This window comes from Cervus canadensis, chromosome 5 (assembly GCF_019320065.1).
Source record: "Cervus canadensis isolate Bull #8, Minnesota chromosome 5, ASM1932006v1, whole genome shotgun sequence".
NCBI classification, from domain to species: domain Eukaryota; kingdom Metazoa; phylum Chordata; class Mammalia; order Artiodactyla; family Cervidae; genus Cervus; species Cervus canadensis.
Genome location: NC_057390.1, coordinates 91409728 through 91435906, shown reverse-complemented (window position 1 = coordinate 91435906; position 26179 = coordinate 91409728). Strand labels below are relative to the sequence as shown.

Sequence of the window (26179 nt, the reverse complement as noted above, 5' to 3'; positions counted from 1 at the left end):
GCCCCAGACCTGGCTTGTAGCACCAGCCTCCAAACTGCCCTCCTTTCCACCAGGCTGCCTTGTCCTTTCGGCTCCAGGCCGGGCCGGGAGGTCTGTTTGCTTCAGGCTGAATTCCGCAGTGGAGGCTGGGTGTGCCCAAAGTGGGCTCCAATGGTGCTGCCGCTTGTCCGGCAGGAGCGAGCAGGGTCCTGTGAGGCCGTGTGCCCCGCTTTAAGAAGCCAGACTCACACACATCTCAAGGAGGGGGAGATTATTTAATGTACAAAAGGATTTTTCCCATCAGGAGAGATTCCCCTACAGGCTTCTTTAAATAGTGACTCCTCTAGGCAGGCGAGTGTTTTACAGATCATTAACTGCTTGACTGAAAGCCTGCAGGGCAGAGAAAGTTAAAACTAAAGTGTTGGGAGCCCCTGCCAATTACAGATCAATCCAAAATGAAGATAAAGTATCTCTGAAACTAGAAGTCACTGGGAAAATGTGATTTGATTCAGAAAAAATCTGATTTCCACACAGCTGTTTTGAAATACACCGCTTGTTTCTATGGTGTTCCACCTGCCTGCCTGTCTTGATCCTAATACACTCAACTCCCACATCTTCATCCCCAAACTGCAGACTTGGGGGTTCCCCTTGGTGAACGGTGACTGCACAATAACCCCAGGAAAGGGTGTGTTTGGGAAAGTGTTCTCGTGGTGGAACAGAGCTTAGGCTACTGATGCTAAGATACAGCCCATAATGGATGAACTCTGCAGGAACAATTTGCAGATAAAAATAATAGAAGTTAAAGTGTACTTTACATGATAAAAGAAAGATGAAAGAGGACGAGAGTCTGTTACATCTGAGATGGTTACAAAAGTCCTGCTTTGTGAAGTAGGCTCTGTTGAAAAGATTGATGCAATGGGGAGTGACCTTGGCTTGGAGCAGGAGCTGGTGATGTATGTATGCGCATCCCTCTGCTAAATGGACCCAGATTTGTAGCACTAATATACATGGGAGCCCAGAACCAAACTCAGTACGGCAATAAATCAACAGCCACTTTGGGTGTCATTTCTGGTTTATATTCCACTATTGTTCTATCACTTTAATTCATGTCACTATCATCTTTTCATCTGGAACAGTTTTATATAATTTTCCAGTGGAGTTACCTGACAAATCCTATCAAATTAACAAGCTACATTAACAATATTGACTGACTACGGCTTCAGGAGTTGCAGGGCCGTAGAACAAAATTTTAAAACCGTGTCTTTCTGATGATGATCGTCCCCCTCCCTTTCTGAGAAAGGAATGTGGGGCAGGGTTTATTCCACAGAAGAGATATGCACATTTATTTTGCTCTGCTCGTTTTGACTTTTGTAAATGTCAAAATAAGAAGCAGAGGAAGGTAGGGAGCGGGGGAGCCACTTACTACCAACAACCATGGTGTAAGTACTTTTCTTCTTTCAGGGAACTATAGAAATGTCCAGATCTTTAACAATTAATGACCAAACTGGAGGGAAGAGTGTGACTGGGTAGTCGTAATCTATTTTAAGTGAAATGTAATAAAATCAGTCTCCTGATGCATTCTCACCCTCCTGAAATCATCTAGACCTGAACGTCCAGAGTCAATTGGGCCGATGACATTATGCCTAATTGAAATATGGCGTTCCTGAAAGATGCCTAATGACAAATTCCGGCATTCGATTAATTAAAAAAATACCAATTGTTCATCTTTTCCTAAGACCACACGGTAATGACTGGGGTTAAGCAACTGAACTGCAGGGTCTCCTTTGGCAGGTAATACTGTGCTGTAGTCTGTCCAGCCTCCTGCCTTTGTCTGGCTGCTATCTGGGATTTCTTTATTCATAAAATAAAATGGAGATGAGTGGAGTTCATAGCACAACTCATCACTAGGATTTTGTGTTTCTGTTCTTCTTTAATTTTAAATTTGGCCTGACTGTGGTCATTGTGGTCTCTTGGGTTTTGTTTTTTAATGTAGCTATTTCTTTTATCTGCCTTATCTGTTGGCCTACCAAGTTTTCTCACATGATAATTTAAAATTCCTGAGCGTGATCCATAGGATGAAATATGTTAACTCTGGTTGTCTTTTCTGTTGCAGAATGTACATTTGGTGGTTTTAACGGTTTCTTATATCTTCATTTGCTTGTTCTCACTTTGACCCTGACCTTGAAACTGTGGCCTAAAAATTAATTACTTTCAAGATACCTTCTGGGGCCCACTCTGGAAGGATATTGAAGGGTTTCGTTTCACTTCATGAACAGATTCCTCGATTTTCAGTAAAAGGGAAAAGAGAGCTTCTAGCCTAGATGTCATGTGTCAGGCTGGGCACCGTCTGCTCGGAGATCCAGGGGAGCATTGCTGTGGTTTCCCAGGTGGTCCCAGGACACCCCGCCTCCCTGGTCTGTCGTGGTTCTCCCAGCAGCTTTGCTCCCGGTCACTGCGCAGCGTGTGATGTCTCTCAGGGCTCTGAAAATGAAACCTGAAGTCCCCATAGTTAACATTCTGGTTCCCTGTTAGAAAGCCTTGGTTGCATAAAGCGCACACCCAGGGCTGTCTCCCTTAGCGGAGGACCAGTACCTCCACAGCCTGAAGCCTTGCGCTTGGAAGGTTTTATGTGAAGCACCTTGTGGTCCTTCTTCCTTTAAATATGCTGTGGACAGTTACTTAGTGTCAGAGAGTTCTTTAGCGAGAGAGAAACTTTCCTGTGTTTAGTGTGGAAGATTTTTCCAGGTCAGAAGCTCTTCGTTGGCAGCCTGACTGTTTAGGCATAGGTGATTTGACGGCTCTGTCTGCCCAACCCGGATCTTCTACAACAAAACACAGCAGAGACTACTGATCAGAATTGTTTAAATGAGCCTTACCTTACAGTTTATTTCATTAACGATATGTAAGCTCTGTATTATCTCTTTTCCAAGAAGGAAAGCTTCATAATACCTTTGTATATGGGTCTTGGTTGCTGCCCCTCTCCCCACCGCGACCCCAGCTTACCCACCCAGGAGGCCAGACAGGCGGCTTCTCTGTGCCACTTGGAGTCTCCTTACATCTGTCTTAAGAAGCCCATGGCATTCCCCGAAGCCCTAAAGAGAGTTCATGCTTCTTCAGTTTAGGATTTACAAAACAGGTCAGGTGATTCCACTGAAATCGCTTACGCCTCTTACTTCTCGTGGTTTCTCTTCTGTCCTCCCCTCCGCCTTACAGGTATCTCTGGAGACAAAGTGGAGATAGACCCTGTCACGAGTCAGAAAGCCAGCACCAAGTTCTGGATTAAGCAGAAGCCCATCTCGATCGATTCTGACCTGCTCTGTGCCTGTGACCTTGCAGAAGAAAAAAGCCCCAGTGAGTAGTGCCTTTTATTTATGTCTCCTTTCTCTCTTCCCCCCGCTTCCCCTCTGTGTGCTGGGTGCCAGGAGAATATATTGCCACCGTGTCCTTTTTTCCTTGGGTCTCTTTAATTCATTACCAGAAATTTCTTTTAATCAAATAGGATTGTGTTGTGGTACCCAGAGCCTGACACGGGCCCCTCTTCCACTCAGTCTTGATGGCAGGAGAGAAGCTCACAGCGGCTTCTGACCTCAGTACCCCCACCCCGCCACCCCCAATGGGACTGGGAGCTGGGGGCAGCTTCCTGCCAGGAATCTGCACTCCCCAGAGCCCTCATTTCACTTTGTGCTCCCTTCCTCTGCCCGTCTTGGGGGCTGGACCAGTCAGACCCCGACCTGCCTGCCTTCCTGGCCAGATCGAGGAGAGCTGGAGAATTTCCCGTGGCAGCTGAAGACTAGATTTAGATATCCATCATGCCAGAGGTGTCAACACCCTCCGGATTATTGGCAGCTGCATGACCTACCAGCTCGTAATTAAACCCCTGCCTGGTGCTGTGGAAGAGATCACTGCTGGGCTGGCACGCCTCTGGTTAAATTACCAAAGTTGATACAGTCCAAGTGTATATTGTAGCATATATATTTTTGCAGTTCGGTAATTGAGGATAGTGTTTAGATTAATCATTTTTAGGACTTCAGTCCCATGAAAAGATAGAAAGGACACAGATCACACTGATACTCTTCCACGGAAGAAAGGATTTGTTGTTTTGCCTGGAGAAGGCTATAAGACGCTGGTTCTCGCCTGCAGGTCCTATTTAGAATGTAGCCACCCAGCACACACCTCAGTAGCATAGCTTCCAACTCAGTAACTTGGAGCACCCAATTTGTGTTATTCTCCTTTATTCCGGTGTCTGCTAAATTGGGAACAAATACAAGGAACAGTAAGAAATCTAAAGGCCAGCAAGTGTCTGTAATGTGGCTCCAGTTTTTGAGATGAAACTGACTAAACAGGGACCTAAAGAACAAAACCTGGGCCTGTACGCCACCCGGCCTCATTTATGCCGGGGTGTTTAGTTTTGTTGAATCCAGCCGTACTACACGGTCTCCTCCTTTCAGCTCCTTAGCCTACAGCTGAGCAAGAAGGGGGGACGTAGTGGTGCAGGGAAAGGAGGAAGGCCATGCTCACCCCACCCCCCACTGTCCCACCATCCTGTCGTCCCAGTGAGGCCTCGGTGGCCTGCAGAGACAGCATGGCTGCCAGGAGTGGTGAAAAACCGCCTGCTGCTCTGGGGCCCTTGCCCAAAGGCCGCCAGATTCCCTCCTCCTTTAGATAAACATCTTTTTCCTAATCCCTCTCCCTCGAGCTAGTCAGCCAATAAAGATGTCATCATTCTAGCATCTTTCTTCCCAAGAACTCAAGATGCTTTGAAAAGTAACATTTTATAAATGCTCCATGTCTCTGAGAAATGAGAGGCCGTCCACTTACATGTTACATAGGGGATTACGCTGGAGTGGAAAGGTTAGGGAAAGAGCTAGAAATAGGATTCAGATTTCCCTTATATTCCTACCAAGACACTGTGCGAGCCGGGCTGGATTTCAGGCATCAGAAGGTAAAGGATGTAACACACCCAGCCTAGTAGGGAATAAAGCAGATGGACAGCCACACCCTCCTGTTGCCTCTTGAGGCCACTCAGCCAAGAAGTACTTCTCACACATCTCTGAGGGTGAGGCTAAGTTCCAAAGTCTTAGGGATCCAGAGCAGACCTGGACCCCACCATTTCAGTATTGACAGCCCAGCCGGAGAGTCTTTTGTTGTATGCTCAGACCTACCTACTGGATGGTTCTGTGTAAAAACTGCACGTGTAGGTCTTGCAGAGGTTCCCCCTCTCACTCTAGAACTGTGACCCTTTGTGAGCAGAGAGGCACACCGCCTGCCCCAGTAAAACACTTCCTGAATCCTTGTCTCCATCACAGCACTTCCAAACCATGTCCCTCTAAACTCTAGGTTCTCGGGGGACTGCCGGGGCCTGTGTGTGTGTCCGTGTGTTTGTGTGTATGTGTATGGGTGTGTGTGTGTAGGACAGAGTTGGGCATGAGGCTTCCCCTTCACCCAAAGGATTTTGCATTTAACTCCAACCAGTTTGAGGATTCTGCACTTGAAAAAGTCAATTGATAAAAAGGATTTTGCTGTTTAAAAATACATATATATATATATAGAGAGAGAGAGATTTGAAAGTTGCAGGCTGTCAAAATGAAATTCAGACATTGACTATTTCAGACTCGTGGCCCATAATTTCCCATCCTGAATTTGGACTGTAGTCTCTGTGAACCACCAGCACACCTGGAATTTTGTGCTTCTGCTCTCCCCTCTGCCTGGAATACTCCTGCACCCTGACCCTTTCCCTCTTTTATGGACACCTCCATTTCCTCATACCCGGCCCCCTCATTTGTCAAGATCCGGCTCCCAGTGTCAAGACTTTTTCTGTAGTTCTGCCCCCTGGAGTTTGCGCACACCCCTGGTAAAGCACCTCACACACACTGTGTGTGTATTTGAGGTCTGACCCTCTCTCCTACCCCCATCTCCATGTTGAACTTACAGACCAGAGACTGGTTTCTGTAACCTTGTGCCCTAGCTCAGAACCTTCAGGGTTGTTCTCAGTGAATGTTTACTGTCATGAAATAGAACTTAATGAGGCCACAGTTTAGAAATGAAAAGTTGTTCAACATCATTTATATTGTAAAGTGTCTAAACAAAGATGTCTTCAGTGAATCAGCTTGATGCTGTTACTGTTTTATGATCTCCAGTATCTTCATCAAATTAATTCATTGTCTTAATCTAAAAAGTTCATCTTTAAAACCATCATCAGACCACAGAATTAATCTACTGGGCTTCTTTTTTTTTTTAAAGGATTAATAGTAACCCTTTTTTATCTTCTGTGTCTGTTGAACCTCAGAAAAAAGTTATTTTAACAGCACTAAAGAAATGAAAGTCACTATATTTCATAAGTTTAGCCTGTGATTTTTATCAGCATAGTGATGTATGTTTGTAGCTGAGTTTACATCAAAAATTATTCTTGGGGCCTTCTTGAATGAATTATAGCAAAGAGAGTGAGTCTAGAAGTAGATAAGGTTTTTTGATTTCTGCAATATATTTCCTTTTTCATGTTTTTATCTCTTATAACACAAGTGTCTTGCCGAAGACTGGAACGTGTGACCAACTGGAATAATTTAGTTGTGAAAACAGAGCAGACGTGTTATTAAACAGCCCTCTTTACAAAAAGGCATTAAGTGTTGGGAGGATAAATGAAGTTGTCCCCAGTCTTACTCGAGACGTGTTTGTCAGAATTTTGAACAGAAAAGAAATGGTTTTTTAAAACCTTCTAACGTGGCCAGTTTGCAGTGTTTATTGAGAAAGCTGCTGTCAGACCATTAATTTGGTCGTCATAAAGAACACAACTCGTTTAATTGATGCCGAATCCAAAATGTATGTGAATAGCTGACTTGGCAAAGGGAGTGAGCATTAAGAGCGCCTGCAGTGAAACACGTGATTACATACACCATGAAATCAGAAAGACCCCGGCTCTGAAGCCATCCTCCATAAACAGCCATCCTATGACTCTTTCCTTCCCTAACTTCTCCCTCTTTGGCCACGTTCTCACAGGGATGATTTATTACTCTGTCCCTGTAAGTGTTTGAGATCTGGAACTTAATCACTACATAGATACATGCCTTAAAAAAAAAATTGTACATGTAAATATGGGCTCTTAACAAAAATTAGTTGAGAGAAGCAGTATGTCCACAGCCCTGAGAAATTAAGAATAAATTCTGCTTTTCTGGGTTTTAAAAAACACTGTTTGCCACCATTATTATTCAAATCAGTGATGTCTAAGTCAGATTTTGCCACTCCTTAGGATATCTTTTGCTGTTTTGAAGGATGTCACTGACCTCTCAAAGATGAATTAATGTGAATTCATTTTAACTGAACAAAGATTTGTATACGGCATATAGAAGAATGTTTCCAACAGAAATAACCACAGTTGAATTGTCTCAGAAATAATTCTCCATCCTTATAAGGTCTAGACATAGCCTTTAAATGTGGTGGGCGCTCTTTTTAAGTCCTGGTTTCAAATTCCAACAGTGAAACAAAAGCAAGAACCCTTTCTGTGAAATTAGCACCCATTGGGGACTGTCAAGCTGTATTTAAATAAAGTACCAGACTCAAGGATGCCACGTCTGGTTTTATCATAAGAAGGTTGTGCAGGTTTAGAGTCTTTAAAGGAAGCAGCCTATCATTAAGAAATCAGATTTAAACTTTAATAAAGTAGCTGTCGTCTTTATAGCTGAAAAGAGCTCTGTATCTCAATTAAGTATAGATGATATAAAATCTTAAGGAAGCAACATAATAGGAGTAACCTGATTACGTTCTCTTGCAATAGTATAATTTAAAGGAAATCGGATTCCGTGGATGCTGGTTGTATTGGGGGGTGGGTGGGGGGATTGTTTGTTTGGTTTTTTTGGGGGGCGGGGGATGGGTTCAAAGCACTGTTTGGATCCAGGGCAGGAACTCTTTGAGGTTGTGAGTTAACCACAGCTGCAGGGACTGTTAAGCCTTGGTGAATAGAACCTGCTGGATATTTGAGCTGAGATTCAGTTAAGGTTTTGAGTTAAATTTTCCGGGTTTATTGGTGACCTCCCACTGAAATGAATCTTTCTTTTCATAAGTACTTGACAAGATCTGTAAAGTAGTGTATTTAATTTACTAATTAAATTAAAGCTACTGAATAATGATTTGTCCACATTGATTTAGCTTAAATAGGAAAGATCAGCATTGTTGTGATCTTCAGCAACCTTAATGGCCGAGCCAGTTAGACACAAAGGCCTCTTGTGTTTTATAGGTCAGGAGTACATAGGTAAGCCCTGGCTATAATTGAATTGCCTGCACTGCACCCTGCCGTTGCAGATTTCCTCTGCCTCCCTGTTCCATTGTTGCACTGGGGCTTAAGAGAATGTTAACGCCGTAATAGGCACAGGGCCTTCCCCATTATACGTCTTGCTATCGAGCGGTTCTGCATGACTAGTTAAAGAAGATGGCAAGAAGATTAATGAAAGCTGGGCTAATACAGAAGGGGGTACTTTTGCAAGACTTCTACCGAGGAGATATTAGAGCTGAACCAGAGCTTGGCTTTTTCTTTATCCTGTGACCTTTGAACCTGCCTGACTGTTGAGAGCTGCCAGGGAAGTCGACATTTTGATTGATGTTGGTACACGAGTCAGTCTTTCCCATTGAATTCCACATCTGCACGAAAATAGCTTTTCCAGCAGAATTCATACTGGCTCGAAGTGATAGCCCAATTGATGGCTGAAATGCTTTTATGTAGTTTTCATTTAAACCTAAAAGTATCTGATGGTTTAATTCACTATCCAGTTTTCATAGATTATAAGCCTTCACTTATATGTTCTTAATGGGTTTGTCAACCCATGGTGAAAGAGCAGTATTAAGGAGTGTTCTAAGATTTGCAAACAGAGCTCCAAGGAGGCTTTATGGGGGAGTAAAAGCAGTCATCAAACAAACCCTTCACCATCCTTAAAAAAGAAAAATCAGTCTGAGGGCCCAGGCAGACTAACCTTCAGGTTTTTGTAAATAAAGCAAAGTGTCTGTTTCTGGAAAGCTTTCCATGGGGGAGTCTGAAACCCTGCCTCCAACACTCCACCTGAGCCCCAGCTCAGAGCTGCTCTTGATCCAACCGGATGCTAGTTTCCCTGAACTTGACCTTGGGACGCTAGCATTCTCTCCGAAAGGCATTATTATGGTCTGCTTATAAGACAGTATGGTGCAGATAGGAACCTCTTCATTTGTTCTCACTAATTTTGCTACTTTGTTTGTGGAGCTGCATGCCTCGTGTGTGTGTGTGCATGTATGCACACGCGCGTGCCTGTGTGTGCATCCCCCACCCCTTCTCCCAACAAAGGCAAGTGAGGAGACTGGCAGAAGGACTCTGGTTTTGTTACTAAAATCAACTTGGGCACATTGCAGCTCATACATTGAATCCTCTGACCACCTGATTTCTTGTCTCCCTACTTGACAGTGACTCGAACAGAGAAAACACACACTCATGCACGCGCGCGCACACACACCCACACACAGGTTGATGTGACAGGTAGCTCCTGAAAGAGGGGGGACCCAGGAATTGTGTCATATTCTTTAGAGGCCCGTGAGATTGTGGGAGGGACATGAGGGTGAGCGTTCAGCTACTGCTGGGTGAAAGATCTGCACCCCGAGGTGTGTGGGTGGGTGGGTGTCCCTGACCGTGCAGCCGGACTTCTTGCCCCGGGAAGTAAGGCACTTGGGTTTATAGCCACGTCCTCAGACTCTGTCGATTCCTAGGAGGTCCAGGGTACTTCAGACATCAGGTGGGCAAGCTAAGTTGCATTTTTACTCTCTGACAAGGACTTACTTCCTAAATTCCAGATCAAATACGGTAAGTACTACTCGATTACAAAACACAGCCGACTCTTAACATATTAAATGCCCCAGTTATTGAATCGCCTTTTCATAAGAGTACTCTGGAGCACAATCAGGAACAGGCAGTGCCTCGTCCTTTTAACAGATATGTTTCCTAGCCCTATTAAAAGGGGTCTTCATCTATCCTGTCAAAGGGAGTCTGCTGGGGTTTTTTAGTTTAATTACACTATCCAATTAAAACTCCTTGCTGCATTTGGATGCGCCTCTCCTTGGGCCTGAGTGGATATGACATTTACAAGGCTCGCCTTTCAAGCAGACAATAGTGTGATTGATGAGGTGCACGTTCAGTGAAGGAGGCGAGTGCCTGTGGAAGTGCTGCTTAGTGCATTTTGATTTATTTATCATCTTCTTCCAAAACAAGGGAGCTGCCGGGGAGATGGGTTTTAGGCAATCGGGGGGGGACCACCTCAGTCTTTCCAAGTGTGTGGTAAGGAAAGGCCTGGAGTGTGCCGTAGGATAAAGGTGGAGAAACACCGTGGGCCCAGCTTGCATCATTGAATGCCAGCCTGCAGTCTTAGGTTCTCTGACCCAGTTTGGTTTCCAGGAACCTCCAGCTGTGATCTACTGTTAAGTAGGCCATCACTGTGTTTTAGGGAACAGTTGCTGGAGCTGGATAACGTTGGCCAGATCCCTGAGAACTCAGCCTGTGGGAGCCAACCCAGCATGTGTCCCGTTGACTGACCTGGTCGTTATTAGCTGGCACCTGACATTTGTACCAGGCATGCCCGTTTATGCTCCCAGCTGCATCCTCCAGCAGTCCAGCAGCTTCTACCCAGGGGTTAGCAGTCAGTGGTTCTTCCTCCAACTCTGCCTGGTCACACTGAACATTTAAAAATTGCTTCTAGAATTTGTAATAGGCAAAGAGCAGGTAAGGCTCTTCAACAAAGACATAATGGAGACACAGTGGAGAACTTCTCAAAAGTTGTAATGACAGGGCAAACCCAGCATCTTGCTCTTAACCTGCTCTTCTGCATACGCTCAGGATGTGATAGTCAGGACTAGTGTGCTTGTCTCTGTGGTTCCTGGAAAAGAGGCATTTATTTAGTACAGTGTGGGGCCTCTGGAAGGGTCAGCACTCTCTGAATTTAGGAAGCAGGTAATTCTACTCTGAACCCTAGACAGATGATAAGAACAGTAAACCTCTCATATCTGTTATCAGGTACTACAGTTGCTCATGGGGAGCTTCTGGGGGCATGTCTGCTGTTTAACATACAAGAATGTCTATGTTTGTGAAGAAAATTGACTGGTACTGAGACATTCAGTGGGTTTTCTTATGCTCTCTGTAAACTTTCTTCATCTTTCCCTAGGACTTACTAATAAACAAGAATTTCCTTGTGTTAACTGAAATATTGGTATCAGTTAGAGTAAAAGACATTTGAGGGTATCAGCTTTTTTCCCTCCTGGGAGAAGCCTCCTTTTTGCTATTAAATTTTCACTTAATTGTTGACTTGGGCCATATAGACCTATAATTTAAAAAAAAATAAGGTTATGTAAGTATAATGGAAAGTTTGCATGCATTTAGATTCTTCTTAAGTTTAATTATCATTTCCTCAAGTTCTTTTTTTCTTGATTGTAACATCAGAAGAGATACTAATTGAGAAGAAGGTAAGGGCAGAGATTGTTTCCTACTGAAGAAATCTGTGTGAAAGATTTCTCAGCTGGATAAATGATTGGAAAAATCTGTTTCCCTTGCCTCCTGCCAAGCTCCAAACTCTGGTTTCATAATAAATAAATGGAGTGCTTAGATTTTAAGTTATTCCTGTAGATGTGGAAAAAGTAAGGCATTCTTTAATTAAAATCAACGTATATATTGCTTACAAGACTCCCATAGGCAACTTGCAGGACAGGGTAGCTGTAACCGGATTAGCCCTTCTATCATAAATGACTGGGAAACTGCACAGAACGTCAGAAACTGTTCGCGGACTTTGGAAAACAAGCAGTACAGGACCATGAACCCCGGGAGAAGGGAAACAAATGAGGTGAGACCTACGATCACCTCAGCTTTCTTCCAGGGTTTTCCAGGGAGAATAGAGCAGCCTCACTGAGCTAGGAGACACAGATCAGAGTTAGGAGAACTAAAATTAGCAAAATTGAGTATGGAGATTGCCTAGAGTATCCCAGAGGAACCTGGCAGGCTGCAGTCCATGGAATCCAAGAGTTGGACACGACTTAGCGACTAAACCACCACCACCACCAAGTATGAAGAGGAGGGAGCTATACTGAGAGAGCTCTAGAAAGAAGCCCTTTAAAGCCCTTTAATCTTCTGTTGTATACTAAGCTATGCGTGTCTGTGGTGGGATCTCACGAATCTGGTCAAAAAACAACTACTGGGAGCTATAAAGTAACATTCTGGCCAAAACTCTAGTTTATAGCTCCCCAGTCGTTGAAGCATCCAGGACATTTCATCATGACTCTGGAAAGGCCATATCTTAGGAGTAAAGCTAAACTAGCCCTAGATTAAAAAACTGCTTTAATTCTTAAGAAAGTTTTAAAAGGAGTCTTGAAAGGATCAAACTGATCCACATGTAAATTAACTGACTGCCAGAACAAAGCCCAATAGTCTCTAAAAGATGGTGACAAAATGCAGACATCACACAGAGCATAACGTTCATAATATCCAACTTTCAGTCCAAAATTACATGGCATGCAAAGAAGCAGGAAAAGTTTGTCCTATAACCAGGAGAAAAATCAATCAAGAGAAGCAGAGTCAGAAGTGGAGAGATAATAGGATTGGCAAGTAAGTACTTAAAAATTCTTATTATAAGTATGTTCAAAGACTTAAAGGAAAACAGCTCAAAAAGAAAAGAAATGGAAACTTTAAAAAGAACCAAATGAAAATTCTAGAGCTGAGGAATACAATACCTGAATCAAAAAACTCACTGTGGGAGCACATCAGGAAGATAAAGAGAAAAGGTCAGAATGTTAGTTATCTGTTGCCACATAACAAATTGTCTCGAAACTCAGTGGCTTGAAACAACAATAGCACTTATTATCTCGCAGTTGTGTGGGTCAGGAATCCAGCACAGCTTAGCTGGGTCCTCTAGCACAGGACCTCTCCTCAGGCTGCAGACATACTGTCAGCCAGGGCCACAGTCATCTCAAGGTTCAATAGGGGCAGGATGTGCTTCCAAGCTCACTGAGTAGTTACTAGCAGAGTTCATTTCTTTGTGAACACCCTCAGTTCCTTGCCACATGGGCCTCTCCACAGGGAGGCTCTCAGAATGGCATCTGGCTTCATCAAAATAACCAGAAGCAGGAATGTACTAGGAAGAAGGAAGTCACAGTGTTTTATAACCTGATCTCAGAAATACAGCCCAACGCCTTTGCTATGCTTTATTCATTGGAAGTAAGTCACTAGGTCTAGCCCACAGACAAGACAAGGAGGTTACACAAGGCCATGAAAAGCCGGAGGTGGGAATCCTTGAAAGTTGTTTCAGAATCTGACTGTTGGAATCAGTTAACTTTAAAGGACAACAGGAAATATTCAGAGTGAAGCACAGAAAAGAAATGGATGAAAAGAACAAAGGCTGTGGAATAATAGCAAATGTTCTAACATACATGTGTTATGTGATGACTCTCAGGGATGGGAGAGAAAACTGTTCCAGGTTTGTTTCAACATACCAATCCACCAACCTTAGAAGTCCAAAGATGGCCAAATAGGATAAATATAGAGAAAACCACATCAAGGCACATCATGATCAAATTGCAGAAAACCAGTGATAAAGAGAAAACTCTTATAAGCAGCCAGAGAAACCAAGATATGAATTATTTCCCACCAGAAATAATGCAGTCCAGATAATGGAATGACATCGCTTGCTAAAAGAAAATCTTGTCAACCAAGATTTCTATATTCAGTGAAAAGATCCTTCAGAAATGAAAGTGAAGACATTTCCAGACATTAAAAAAATGAAAGAATTTGTGCCAGTAAACCTTCACTGTAAGAAACATGGAAGGCTTGGGGCAGGGCTGAGTGGGTATTGCCGGATAGAAACCCAGATCTACACAAAGAAATCAAGAGTTCACAAAATGTCACCAGTAGCAACTATACAGAGTGAACAAAGAAAAAGGAAATGAGCCAGACCTCTTTGAACAGGGATTGACAAACTGGCCCACTGGCTAAATCCAGCCCACCACGTATTTTTGTATGGCCTATGCACTAAGAATAGTTTTTAACATGTGAATATTTGCAATTGATTTGATGATATGGAACATTAGTTTTGAACTCCATTTTTTAAGCAAAACATCATCTCCCCTCAAAAAAAAAAAAAAAAAATTGTGTCCTCAGGAACAGCTTGTAGTACCCCCAGAGATGCATTTAATTATTATACTTTGAATTTTTTCAATTTAAAAATGTAGAAATTCTTTTTCTCTCTTTATAAAAAGTATCTATTAAAGAGCCTTAACTTTGGCTGTTGGCCCACAAAGCCTAAAGTATTTACTGTCTGGAAAAGTTTATCTTGGAGAGTGAGAGTGAAAAGACAAAGAGAATCTACCAAGTGTCAGGCAGTGTCCCAAGTGCTTTATATGCACTGATTAGTTCTTGCAACAGCTCTCTGAGGTTTATGTACATGTGTTATAGAAATCTCAGTTGATTTTATCCTAGGATTACTTAATCTTAGTAACAACTCTGTGAGACAGATATTATTCCCATTTTATAAGTGAGGAAACTAGGACTCAGAGAAGTTAGGTAACTTGTCTGAAGTTATGTATAAATGGTAACAGAGGCTTATATTCTTCCCTTTGCACTGACACAAAGCCAGCGCACTTAAACCTCTGTGCTTTTTGGATGGAAGAGTATCCCTAGGTCCCCAACTCATAAAGTCTTTTTTTTTTCTTGCAAAATACTCTTTATTGACAAATTTATTGAATATTTTGAGGACTTTGGGTTTTATTGTATTTTTAATTGGAGGGTAGTTGCAGTACTGTGATGGTTTCTGCCATCCATCAACATGAAGCAGCCACAGGTGTGTGTATATCCCCTCCCTCATGAACCTCCCGCCGCTCGCCCCGTCCCACCCGCCTAGGTTGTGACAGAGCGCTGGATTTGAGCTCCCTGTGTCATATGGCAAATGCCCACTAGCTATTTATTTCTTAACAGGTTTTAACTATGCTTCGTTACCTGGTTTCTCCTCCTAGAGGATATTAAATGCAAAAAAATATGAGGGGAGAAAAAATTACAGAACTTAATAATAAAGACAGTGGAAAGTGAAAACTGACAAGAGTTGACCAAAAACGAAACAAAACAAAAAATGTTAAAAAGCCGTCCCAAAACAATAAGCACAGTAGTATGGCAATGTCTTAACTATTTTGCGGTGAGATGTAGAACCTTTTGTAGCCCTGAGGAAATCATGATATTCAATATTTATAAAGATGAACATGGTAACACAGTATTTATTTTCCTTATACTCTAATACAGGGCTTCCCTGCTGGCTCAGATGGTAAAGAGTCTCCCACCAGCAATGTGGGAGACCAGGGTTCAATCCCCGGGTCAAGAAGAACCCACTTCAGTGTTCTTGCCTGGAGAATTCCATGGATTGAGGAGCCTGGCAGGCACTAGTCCATGGGCTCATAGAGAGTCGGACATGATTGAGTGACTAACACTTTCACTTTCATACTCTAAAATGGGAGGAAATTTTGTAATATGGAGTTTTTATGCTTAAGATGGAAAAGGTATGTTTTTTGCATAAAGGTCACTCAGGCTGTCTGCTGCAAGGGTTGGATAGCTGAGATTTTATCTAATTTAGCCTCTCAAGAGAACCTGCAAACTCAAACTTGTTACAAACTGAGGACAGAATTTCCAGATACAGAATTTGTTTCTTGCTTGTCTGCCTCTTTAAATGAGAATGAAACTCAACCAATACTTGGTTACTGAAATGCCATATTATATTTTGTTATAACAACTGACACATGAATCGAAGCATCAAAAGACCCCATAAATATTGTTTAATTCATTTGCTGACATACATCTGCTACATAGGAGGGTTGAAGACGTGTCTCAAGGAGAAGGACTTGTGTAACTGTGTGAGTTGCAAGCTGAACTAACCGTTCGTTTCATGGAACTTTGTTTATACTTCAAAGAGCAACTGACAAACTATAGTTATTCAAGCCTAACTATTTCGCATACATTTTCTTGAAAATAAAGGAAGTAATCCTGCCACTTCATGGGAAGTAAGTTAGTATTTGATGCCAGGGATGAAATTCAGGCTTTTGGATGAAAATTAGAGTCTCAGAAAATTTGTATCCATCACTGTGAGCTTCACTTCTCATTACTTTTCTGAAGAGATCAGTGGTGATAATTAACGAATATTGAGTTTTTTTATATTGTATAATGTGTCAGCATATGGAAGACCTATGATTTTTCTAAACTACTGCATGTTACAAAACCATCCAAGAGTAAAAACGTCATTTAGGGGCTTCCCTGACGGTCCAGTGGCTAAGACTCCACGCTCCCAATGCAGGGGACCCAGGTTCAATCCCTAGTCAAGAAACTAGATCCTACATAGTACAACCAAGAGTTCACATACTGCAGTTAAGATTTCAAACGCCACAACAAAGACTTGATGCAGCCAAATAAATTAATTTTTTCATTAAAAGAGTCATGCGAAGTGCAAGACTGACCAATGAATTTAAGTATAACAGTACAAAAAGTTTATACCTATGGTTTTAGATTCCACATTGCAGCTAATCTTTAAGGAGATATCATTTATCAAGTTTTGTATAGTATCAAAGAATATCTGCAGAGAATATTAAAAATATTCCTTCTTCAAAAACATGTCTGTGTGAGGCTGACTTCCTCACGGGCTTCAGCCTAAGCAGTCACAGCAAAGCAGACACAGAAACAGAACGCAATACAGCTGCATTCTGTCAGACCAAACACTGATAGTTTATAATTTTCAAAACTACAGTAATGCCAGGTTTTTCACTAAAGCTTTGTTGTTTGAGGAAATATAAGGGTTTCACCATTAAAAAATACATTGTGTTAACTTGCAATAAGTTTATTGTTTTTTAATGGATTAATAGTTTTTTAATTTCTCAGTTTTAATTTCTAATATAATAATAATAGATATAATCCACATAAACAAAAGCTTTTAGGGCTCCTCAGTAATGTTTGCGTGTAAGGAGATTTGGAGCCAAAATGTTTGACAGCTGCTAATCTAGGGTCTCGAAAATCATCTGAGAAGCTTGGAGTGGTGCACTGGAGTGGTGTCTGAAGACAGTAGGAAAAGAAACACTGTGGAGTTTTATGTCGGGGAGTAATAGGACCAGATGTGTGTTATGAAAGGATGACTCCTCTAGGTAGACCTTTGGGTCTGAAGAGGATGTGACCTAAAGGAGGAAAACCAAGAAGCAGCAGCAGATGGTCAGGACTGGGCGGAGGGCTGTGGTCACAGGGATAGAAGATAAATATATGAAAACTATTTAGGGGACCAAATGCTTGGAACTTGGTGAGCCCTCCAGTTGCACTAACAGAGCTTTGAATATTTATTTTTTGCTGCGTCAGGTCTTAGTTGTGGCATGCAGGCCTAGTTGCCGCAGGGTAGGTAGGATCTTAGTTCCCTGACCAGAGATCGAACCCTTGCCCCCTGTATTGGAAGACAGGTTAACCACTGGACCATCATAGAAGTCCCCAGAGCTTTTGATTTAAGGGGAAACATAGACTTTGGCTCTGGGCTTGCACCACTGCAGGCCATAGAGGATGGCCTGTGGTTGGCTCTGAAAGTCTGAAGAAAGGTTTCGGCCAGACATCTGCTTTGGGATCATCAACATCTGTCCTGCTGAGTTGCTTCAGTTGTGTCCGACTCTTTGCAACCCCTTTAAGAGTGTAAGGGGATTCTGAGCCAAAATGTTTGACAACTGCTAATCTAGGGTCTCGAAAATCATCTAAGAAGCTTGGACTTTATTCTGAAGACAGAAGGAAAAGAAACGCTGTCGAGTTGTGGCCCACCAGGCTCCTCCATCCATGGGAGTCTCCAGGCAGGAATACTAAAACGGATTGCCATGCCTTCCTCCAGGGCATGTTTCCGACCCAAGGATCGAACCCACGTCTCTTATGTATCCTGTATTGGCAGGCGGGTTCTTTACCACTAACACCACCTGGAAAGCCCCGTCAACATCTGGGTAGTAATTAAAACCCAATGAGCAAACCTGACAGAGGAGAAATGGAATTAGAAGTGATGAGAGTCAAGGACAGGACACTGGGAAAGACCATCATTTAAGAGAGAGAGAAAGGACAAGATGGCCACAAGGGAATGTAAGAAACGGATTGACTGGAGAAGTCAGCTGAAGAATCAGTTGACCGTGGCTTCATGGGAAGAGGGGACTTCAAGAGAAGTATCAGATACAGCTGAGGAGCCAAGCAAAGTAAAAGCCAAGAATTATCAACTGGATCTCTCAACATAGAGGTCGTTGTGACCTTAGCAAGAGTGTTTTCAGTAAATTAGAGGAAGGAGGGAAATCACATTGCCATGGGAGTTTTTATAATCAGCTTTAATTATGTTTATAGGAGGGAGCCAAAGAGGGGAGGGGGTGAATGACTCAGGCAAAAGTGTAAGTGGATCAGACTCTGTCCTGCTCCAGAGGTCAAGGAGCTCGTTCTAGTTACTGGGGCCTCTGCCACTATCGAGGGCTCGGAAAGGAGCACCAACCTTGTGGGTTCAATTACGCTGAACTGAAGCTCGTATGCGCAGCTGGGCATGCTACTTGCAGTGGAGGGTTTTCAGCCCAGAGACCAAAGTGTCCCAGGAACTCAAAAAATCCAAGGAGAGCTTTCCACCCACTTCCAGGCCAGAGGGACCAGAAAAGGTCAGACCCTGGAAGCCCACTTCTTAAAAGTATCCATGTCTGAAGTAAAGAAATTCAGAAAGAATCCAGATGCATAGAGATGTCCTTCATAGCCTTACCTACAATACTGTCAATAGTGTAAGCAACTTAAATCCCCAGCAGAAAGATGGTAGCGTGAGCCATGGCACACACCTACTTAATGGAATAAAAGGCAGCCATTGAAACAGATGGTTGTGGAGACCATGTGTCAACAAGGAAAAGGCTATCGTAAAATGTTAACAGCAGAAATCATCCCCCAATTGTGGTATACTGTCTGATTACAATTGTGTAGAAACAGACATGGGATGGCTGGAGAAGAGACCCTGCCTGTCACTGTGCCGGTGTTGGTATTATGGGGGTCGAGGGTGGAAGTTTTTCCTCTGCCTTCTCAATGTCTCATCATTTTAAAATATAATTTATGTTTTTTAATTGAAAAAGAAAAACAAATATTCAAATTTACTTTTGGCTTTCCTGGCAAGTGATGACCCCCGAAGGATTTTGGACACAGGTGGGCTGCCAGCTCAATTTGGAAGTCCCAGCTCTGACCCGTCATTGACGGCCACAGTCGGTGCCCGCAGGTCGTTTAGAAGAGAGCCTCCTCTGAAACCACCATCTCAGTTCCCTTGGCAGTGGAGATCTAGGAGCCCTTCTTTCAGCAGGAGTGTGTAAACTACTGGCCCTCTGCTTCAGCTGTCCCATCTTGTGACAACAGCAGCTTTTTCTGAATGGCCACTCCCCCTCATTGACCAGAAGAACCTGTTTTTCAACACAGCTTCTTGTTTAAGTTAAAACTCACAATGCTGATGATAAATTACAGCACAAAAGCTCAAACATCTCCGTTTCTGACATCTGTGCTGCTAATTAGTTTCTGTTCAGTGTTACGTTCCATCTTCTCTGTTTTCCTTTGGGGAAAAAAAAAAAATACGTAAATGTAAATACATTTTCACATACCCAGACTTTCAATATTCAGAAGCAGACGTATAGTTTCAGTGCCCTGAGCAAATCTGGATATGTGACCAGGGCTTGGATACTTCATTTTATATTCCATTACATTGCATTTGCATTCCTACAACTCTGAAAGCAAGTCTGCTCAAAGAAGGCCCAATTAAAAACCAGATCTTCAAAATAATGAGGGGTTTAGCTTCAAATACCAGTTCCATCACAGGTGTGACAATGACGGCCACCATCCCCCTTGAGCCCCCACTGAGCTGTCTGAGCACCACCTGAGATGTCATGGGTGCGGTCTCCTCCCAGGCAGACCTGGTCTCCTGGAGGGTGGTGCCTCCCACAGTCTCAGCCCTGGGACTCAGCACACCTGGGTTTCTTCCCAAGTCTCTGACCAGCGCTCACATTTCCCTCTCTGCATCCCAGGCTTTTGTCATGCTTAAATTTCCAAACAGTTTAACAACCCAAGCAAAATCATTTGGACTAATTGGAATATCAGACTTTGTGTTCTCTTTTACATCGTTACTGATACGCAGGCATGCCTCGGAGACACTGCAGGTTGGGTTGCAGGCCAACCACAGTAAAGCAAGTCACGCACATTTTGGGGGGTTTCCCAATGCATATAAAAGTCATATCTATACAACATATAGTCTGTTAGGTGTGCAATAGTAACATTATGTCTAAGAAAATAATTTACATACCTTAATTTTAAAATACTTTATTGTTAAAAAATGCTCACCATCATCTGACAGTGCTCGGCTGCCACAAACCTTCAATTTGTTTTAAAAAAAAAAAAAAAAATGCAGTATCTGCAAACCATAGTAACGGAAATCACCAAGTAACATCGTCATTCTTCCTCAGCTGGCCTTTGTACAGTTTGCCCCTATGGCTCACTCTTTCCCTATGAAAGCTGCTCATTTTCGTTGAGTTTGCAAGACTAACCTGCCCACCTCTCGTTCCCTCTCACGTCCCAGGACAGACGCCCTGGAAGGCTGCAGCCGAGGAGGGCACTTGACCCCTCTGCCCCCTTTATCTGAGGTGAGCCTCGAGCTGCCCGAGGCTGAGGAGGGTTTGATAACAGACTTCTCTCACTGTGTTTCTGTTCTGTTCAGTTGGTGTAGAAATGCCAGTGATTCCATCTACCCAGACACCTCTGGTGGAAATTTACCACGTAGCATAAACTACTCATGGTTATTGATAGATTCATTTCCAGAACTAGGTCAATTAACTTGAATCTATGGGCTTCGGATTGGGTGAAATTATACAAGTGTGAATTCTGCTTATTAACTATTCTATTGTAAAAGCATTTCCAAGTCCTGCCACAGTTCCTTCTCTACAGTTCTCAAGGCAATCCCTTTCTCAGCATCCTTTTTGCCCCCATCTAGCTCAAAACCGCATGAGTATGCTCCTACCTAGAGGACTGTGGCAGTTGGTCCCCCGGCCTCTAGGCCCTGGGGAGCCAGGGCGAATGCCCCAAAGCACAATTTGACCATTTACTGCCCAACTTAGAGCCCACTAGTGGCTCCCTCAGCTGGGAACGCGGGCATTCCCTGTGTCTGCCCTGTGTCCCATCAAGTCCTGCCTGTCCACTGCTCAGAGCGCCATCTGGAAGGCCTGCTGCCTTTTGTCCTGCAGGTTGCTCTGTCCTTACCCTGTTACATCCTTCTCCACTCCGCCTTTACCCAGCTGACCCCCCTTCCTCCTCTAGAACGGCTCAGACGGGCGTCAGCTTCTGTAGGAAACTGCCTCTGATGGCCCTTCTGCCTCCAGGCCATCCCGCTACCCTGGGGTCTCCTGCTGTCTCCCTGTGATCCCCTTCCTCGTCCTGCTCATCGTCCTTGTCTCTTGGTGTTCCTGGTGTTCATCCCTCTGGCCCGGGCGCTCCTGGCAGGACGTGAGTGAGTCACCCTGCCCTTCTGGCCACCCAGCAACTCAGGGATCCCTGGAGCAAGGAGAAGAGCCGCAGAACGAAAACTTCTGGAGCGCCTTGGCCGCACGCTCCAGGGCTCCGGCAGGGGTGACAGCGTGACTCTGGGTTAACTCGAGCTCGCCGCCCCCCCAGTCCTCCCACTGAGCAGGAAGGGGCTGTCTGCGGGGATGTCCCCCCACACCCTAGCCCAGTTGTTGCCTCTGTAAGAGTCGCTTGAGGGCCGATTTGTTGAATTCTGATGCAGGCTCCCCAGGTAGCGTTCTCTGTATCCTCCTCCCTCAGTGATGTGAATGTTTTCCCGGAAAGGACAAGCAAGTCTGAGGCTTCAGCTACGTGGGGTGCACTCTTCATCACTCCTGCTTGCTTCCCTCTTCCTTGGGGGTCTGGAAAGAGCTCTGGGGACAGACAAGGGATGCTCACAGCCTCCAAGCTCAGCATGACACACACAGGGGTATGTTTGTAGTCCCCTGACCCAAATATTCTGCCATCCCAGAGACATGCCATGGGGCGATAGTTTGGTTTTGTCCTGTGGCTGGTGTGTAGGTGGACCACAGGCCTCTTTCCATGAGCCTGTATGATCCCGGGGGACAGTGTGGAGGCTTCCATCAGAGGCCCCAGGCCCCTGCAGACCTCATGTCACATGTGCCGTGTGTAGGTCTGGCTCGTCCTGAAAAGCGCCCGCCGGACAGGTTTTTAATGGTGTCTCAGTTGTTCAGGCAAAAAACACTCTAGTGACTGAGGTGTTGGTTTTGTCAGTGATGAGTGGGAGCAGGTGGGATAGACAGTCCGTGAGATCACTTATCAGAGTGGTCAGTGAACCCCGAAGCTTCGGGTCCACGGGTCTCCCTAAGACCTTCTGGTCCTTTGCAGCCCCAGGCACTGGAGTCTGTGTCTGTCGTGGCCAGGTGTCAGCAGTAAGGCCTCCTGGAGGGGGCGTCTCTGTTCGTCCTTCACAGCCCTGTGACCTTCACAGCCCTGTGACCTTCACAGACATCTCTGCTCGGTCACAGCAGGGCCATCAGAGAGATCCGCATTGTTCTAACACATGGCAGTATCATCACCGAGACTCAGATGGTTCCAAGCTGAATCCTATGAGATCAAGGAATACACACACACGCGCCCTGACATGCATATACACCCTTTTAACATGAGATCCACTTCTCAGAAACGTAATTTATACATTCACGAAATGATGAACTTTCAGCTAAGAATTCTAATATTTCAGTACCACGATTGAGAACCAGGCTAAATTTGTCAAGTGACCGAAAGCAAGGTTTTTCAGAAATTATTAGCTAGTTTTTTCAATATTGAATTTGTAGTCACGATGAGTATATCACCATGATGTTTCCAGGATAAAATACCGGCACTTTCACTTTTCTGGCCCCAGACGTTCAGCATATATCAGTTTATTTGGGGAGATCTGAAGAATTAGCTACTGTAAATAAAGTTTCCAAGAAGGTTTCTCCGGGAAAGAGGTGAACTTACAGTAATACAGGTGATATATTATTAATTAATAACTATGACCAGCCACTGCTTCAATTAAAAGGACAACGGATGAGAATGCCTAATAGAAAGGATATGCTGAATTTTAGTCTCAGGAGCATCAAAGTCTGCAGAGCAGACGGGGGGAGCGTTGTCTGAGGTTGGTTAGCAGGAGGCCTCTGGGAGCGAGGTGTCACCAGCTGCCCCTTGGTCTGGGAACGTTTGCTGAGCTCTGTCTGACTGCGTATCTCTGGAGCAGTGCTCCCTTGGTTGCCAGAAGTGGAAACCCACTTCAGAACAGCTCAAGGAGAAAGAGGACTTTCTGGGACGGCCACAGGGGTCTCCCAGAACCCAAGGACAGCATGCCCTGATGGCCAGGGAGAGCATCACGCAGGGCTGACGCGGGCAGGCGCCTGGAGGAGGGAATCTGATTGGCACGTCTGGCCCCAAGGACAGCCACGGGGGTGTGGACACGGCTGCAGGTGGCGCGACACGTACGCGGGTTTCTCTGACGGCCGAGCACTGTGTGAGAAGATGCCTAGGAATGTATCCCGTGGAGGTGCCGGCTGAGCTGGAGGGCCAGCATGGGCAGGTCTTTTAGAGACAAGTTAAGCGGGGACATCCCAGGTGTGGACAGGTGGGTGTGTGCAGAGCCCCCGGGCTGGTCTGTGGCACCTGAGGGTGGTAGAGTGCGATGAAGCCAGACCAGGAAGCAGTCCCAGAAGTGACAGGGTTGCCCTGAAGGTGGTAGGAAAGGGGTGCAAAAGAACTCAGATCTCTGGGGGATTCGAGTGCTCGGAGGATCCGGCCTCCTGAGGTCAGTCTGCTGTGTAAGGTGGCAGCTTTCAGAGCAGCCTCTCCGTGCCCTCCTCTGCCCCCAGCCCACCCATCCTCCCAGGAAATGACCAGAGGCCTTGGGAGCAGCCTCCACACGGGAGGGGTCACACGACCCGGACTCCCCTCCCACAGGAGCCGGCCCTGGAGACCCTCATAATCGCGTTACTATCGGCCTTTCCCCTTCCTGTTGCTCATTTATTTGACTTTAAGCACAGTTATTTTATTTTTAGAGTAATAATTTGGAGCTAATTGGCCTTCTACCTTAAAAAATACCACCATCTCCATGTAATTACCGTGTGGGAGTAGTTCCGTAGAGCCTTGCACCCACCCTCTCCGCTGTGGAGCGGGACCTGACGCTCCCTCCCGGCCTGTGATGACGAGGTGAACCGCTCCAGGAAGAGTGGCTGCCGGGCAGCCTCCACCTGCTGTCCCGGGAACTGGATGATAAAAGGAGACTCTGGGGGCCTCCCCCGAGGTGATCTGCCAGAGCCCCTCACCCTGCCTTTTCTCTCTCCCTCCAGGTCACGCGATATTTAAGCTCACATATCTAAGCAATCACGACTATAAACACCTCTACTTTGAATCTGACGCTGCTACCGTCAATGAAATAGTGCTCAAGGTGAGTGTTCCTGCTCGGCCCAGGCCTGGGGTGTGCAGGGCTGCCCGCGCCCCGCCTCCCACCCCCACCCCGCAGCACTGGTGAGGCTCCCGGGCCAGTTCTGCAGAGACGCTCCGCTGCCTGCAGGTTGCCCAGCTGGTGCTCACCCAGGCCTGGGTCGTAAGTCGGCTGCTCTGTGCTAAGGGGCTCCCACCCCTCCAGTGTGTGACTCTGGCCAGTCACATCACCTCTCTGGACCTCTGTTTCTCCTCCTGTAAAATGGGGATCATGGTAGCTACTCTGCCTCACCCCACCAAAGCGCTGCTAGAGACAATATTAAATGAGATGCCATGAACCTACCTACCTAAGTGGTCATTCGTTTTCCTCTTAAGAGTAAACGTCATCAAGTATTAGTAATAGTAGTAATAGTACTAAGATATACTGAAGGGTCGCAAAGTGCAGGATCTGAGCCAGGACTTGACCTGTCCCAACTCAAGGAGCCTTCACACCTCTGTGAGGTAGTGATATAAAATCATTCCCATTTCCTAGATGAAAACTGAGGCTCAAGGGAGAACTAACTCAGCCAGGAGTGGAACTTGGCAGAACCACAACCTGACCCCAGGTTTGGGGGATTCTAGAACCTGTGCTCCTAAGGCACCAGGTGTGCGTGGCATGCAGGAATTGAACAGGAGATTTCGGTGAAATGAAATTGTTTCACAGAAACATTTTGTGTCCACAAAAGATTTTCAAAAGTGGTCGATGAGAATTAAAAGGATAAAGCTGCCAGGAGGAGAATTGAGAGCCGAGACAGAGTAGCGTGACCAGTTGGACGGAAAGCAAAGGGTTTCTAGACGACCCCGGGTCGGAACCCGTCAGAACAGCCAGCGGGCAGTGCCTGCCTGGAGTGCTTGAAACCAGTGATCTAAGAGTTACCTGCCTGGGCATCCCCAGGCCACCCAGGGAGCACGTGCCACATTCAGGGGCCAGGTAGAGAAATACTCCCATTACCCCGTCAGGGCTGGCCTTTTTTTTATAGCCAGCATTAAAATATTCAAGACTTCAGAAGGATTCTAGTAAAATTATAATCCTGTGTTTGACATCAAAATAATTTTCACAACAGCAGATTGATGACAGAAACACAAGTTTATGACTTCAGTGCAAGACTGCGGAAGAACAAGTGCAGAGAAATCATTTTCCAGGACCAAACGTTCCCTGGAAGCAGATGCTTTTCTGCAAAATCCCCAAGGCCTAGCGCCTTCCCTAAATTGTCTGTTTTCATATGAAAATGCTTGTAGAAATATTGCATCGTGCTCGAGTCTCCAGGAGAGTCCCAGCCTGATTTACTTAGAGAAGCTAATGGCCGCAATCCTGATGGAAGATTAAATTTCACGTCTCCGATCTCAGATTTTTAAAGCAGTTTCAATACTTAGCCTGATCTGCCATTGCCAGTGTCTTCCTGGGGCTTTGCACCAACACTCAGTGACTGTTGGCCCCACTTAGTAGAAATGCTTCCATCAGAGGTTCTGCTCAGGTTGGTCATAGACACCAGTAGCATATGTGGTAGTTCTAGAATTAAGGAGTTTCACATAAAACAAGAGCTTTAGACTGAAACGGAAAAGAGGAAACAAGGATGAGACGCTGATGTCAGACCATTACAAATAGGCAACTTGCCATCAAATTATTTTTATCTCATTCTGTTTTTCCCCAGGGGACCCATTTATTGAGCACCAACT

At 44.9% G+C, this 26179-nt stretch overlaps 1 protein-coding gene across 10 annotated transcripts in view; it reads left to right on the top strand.

The window, feature by feature from the left end:
• MAPKAP1 (MAPK associated protein 1) overlaps positions 1–26179 on the top strand; it is a 227890-nt gene that overhangs the window by 198280 nt on the left and 3431 nt on the right. For all 10 annotated transcript variants that reach the window (XM_043469569.1, XM_043469561.1, XM_043469562.1 and 7 more), the window contains 2 exons: positions 3193–3330; positions 24370–24467. In XM_043469569.1, the coding sequence (XP_043325504.1) occupies positions 3193–3330; positions 24370–24467 (236 nt within the window). The remainder of the gene's footprint in view (positions 1–3192; positions 3331–24369; positions 24468–26179) is intronic.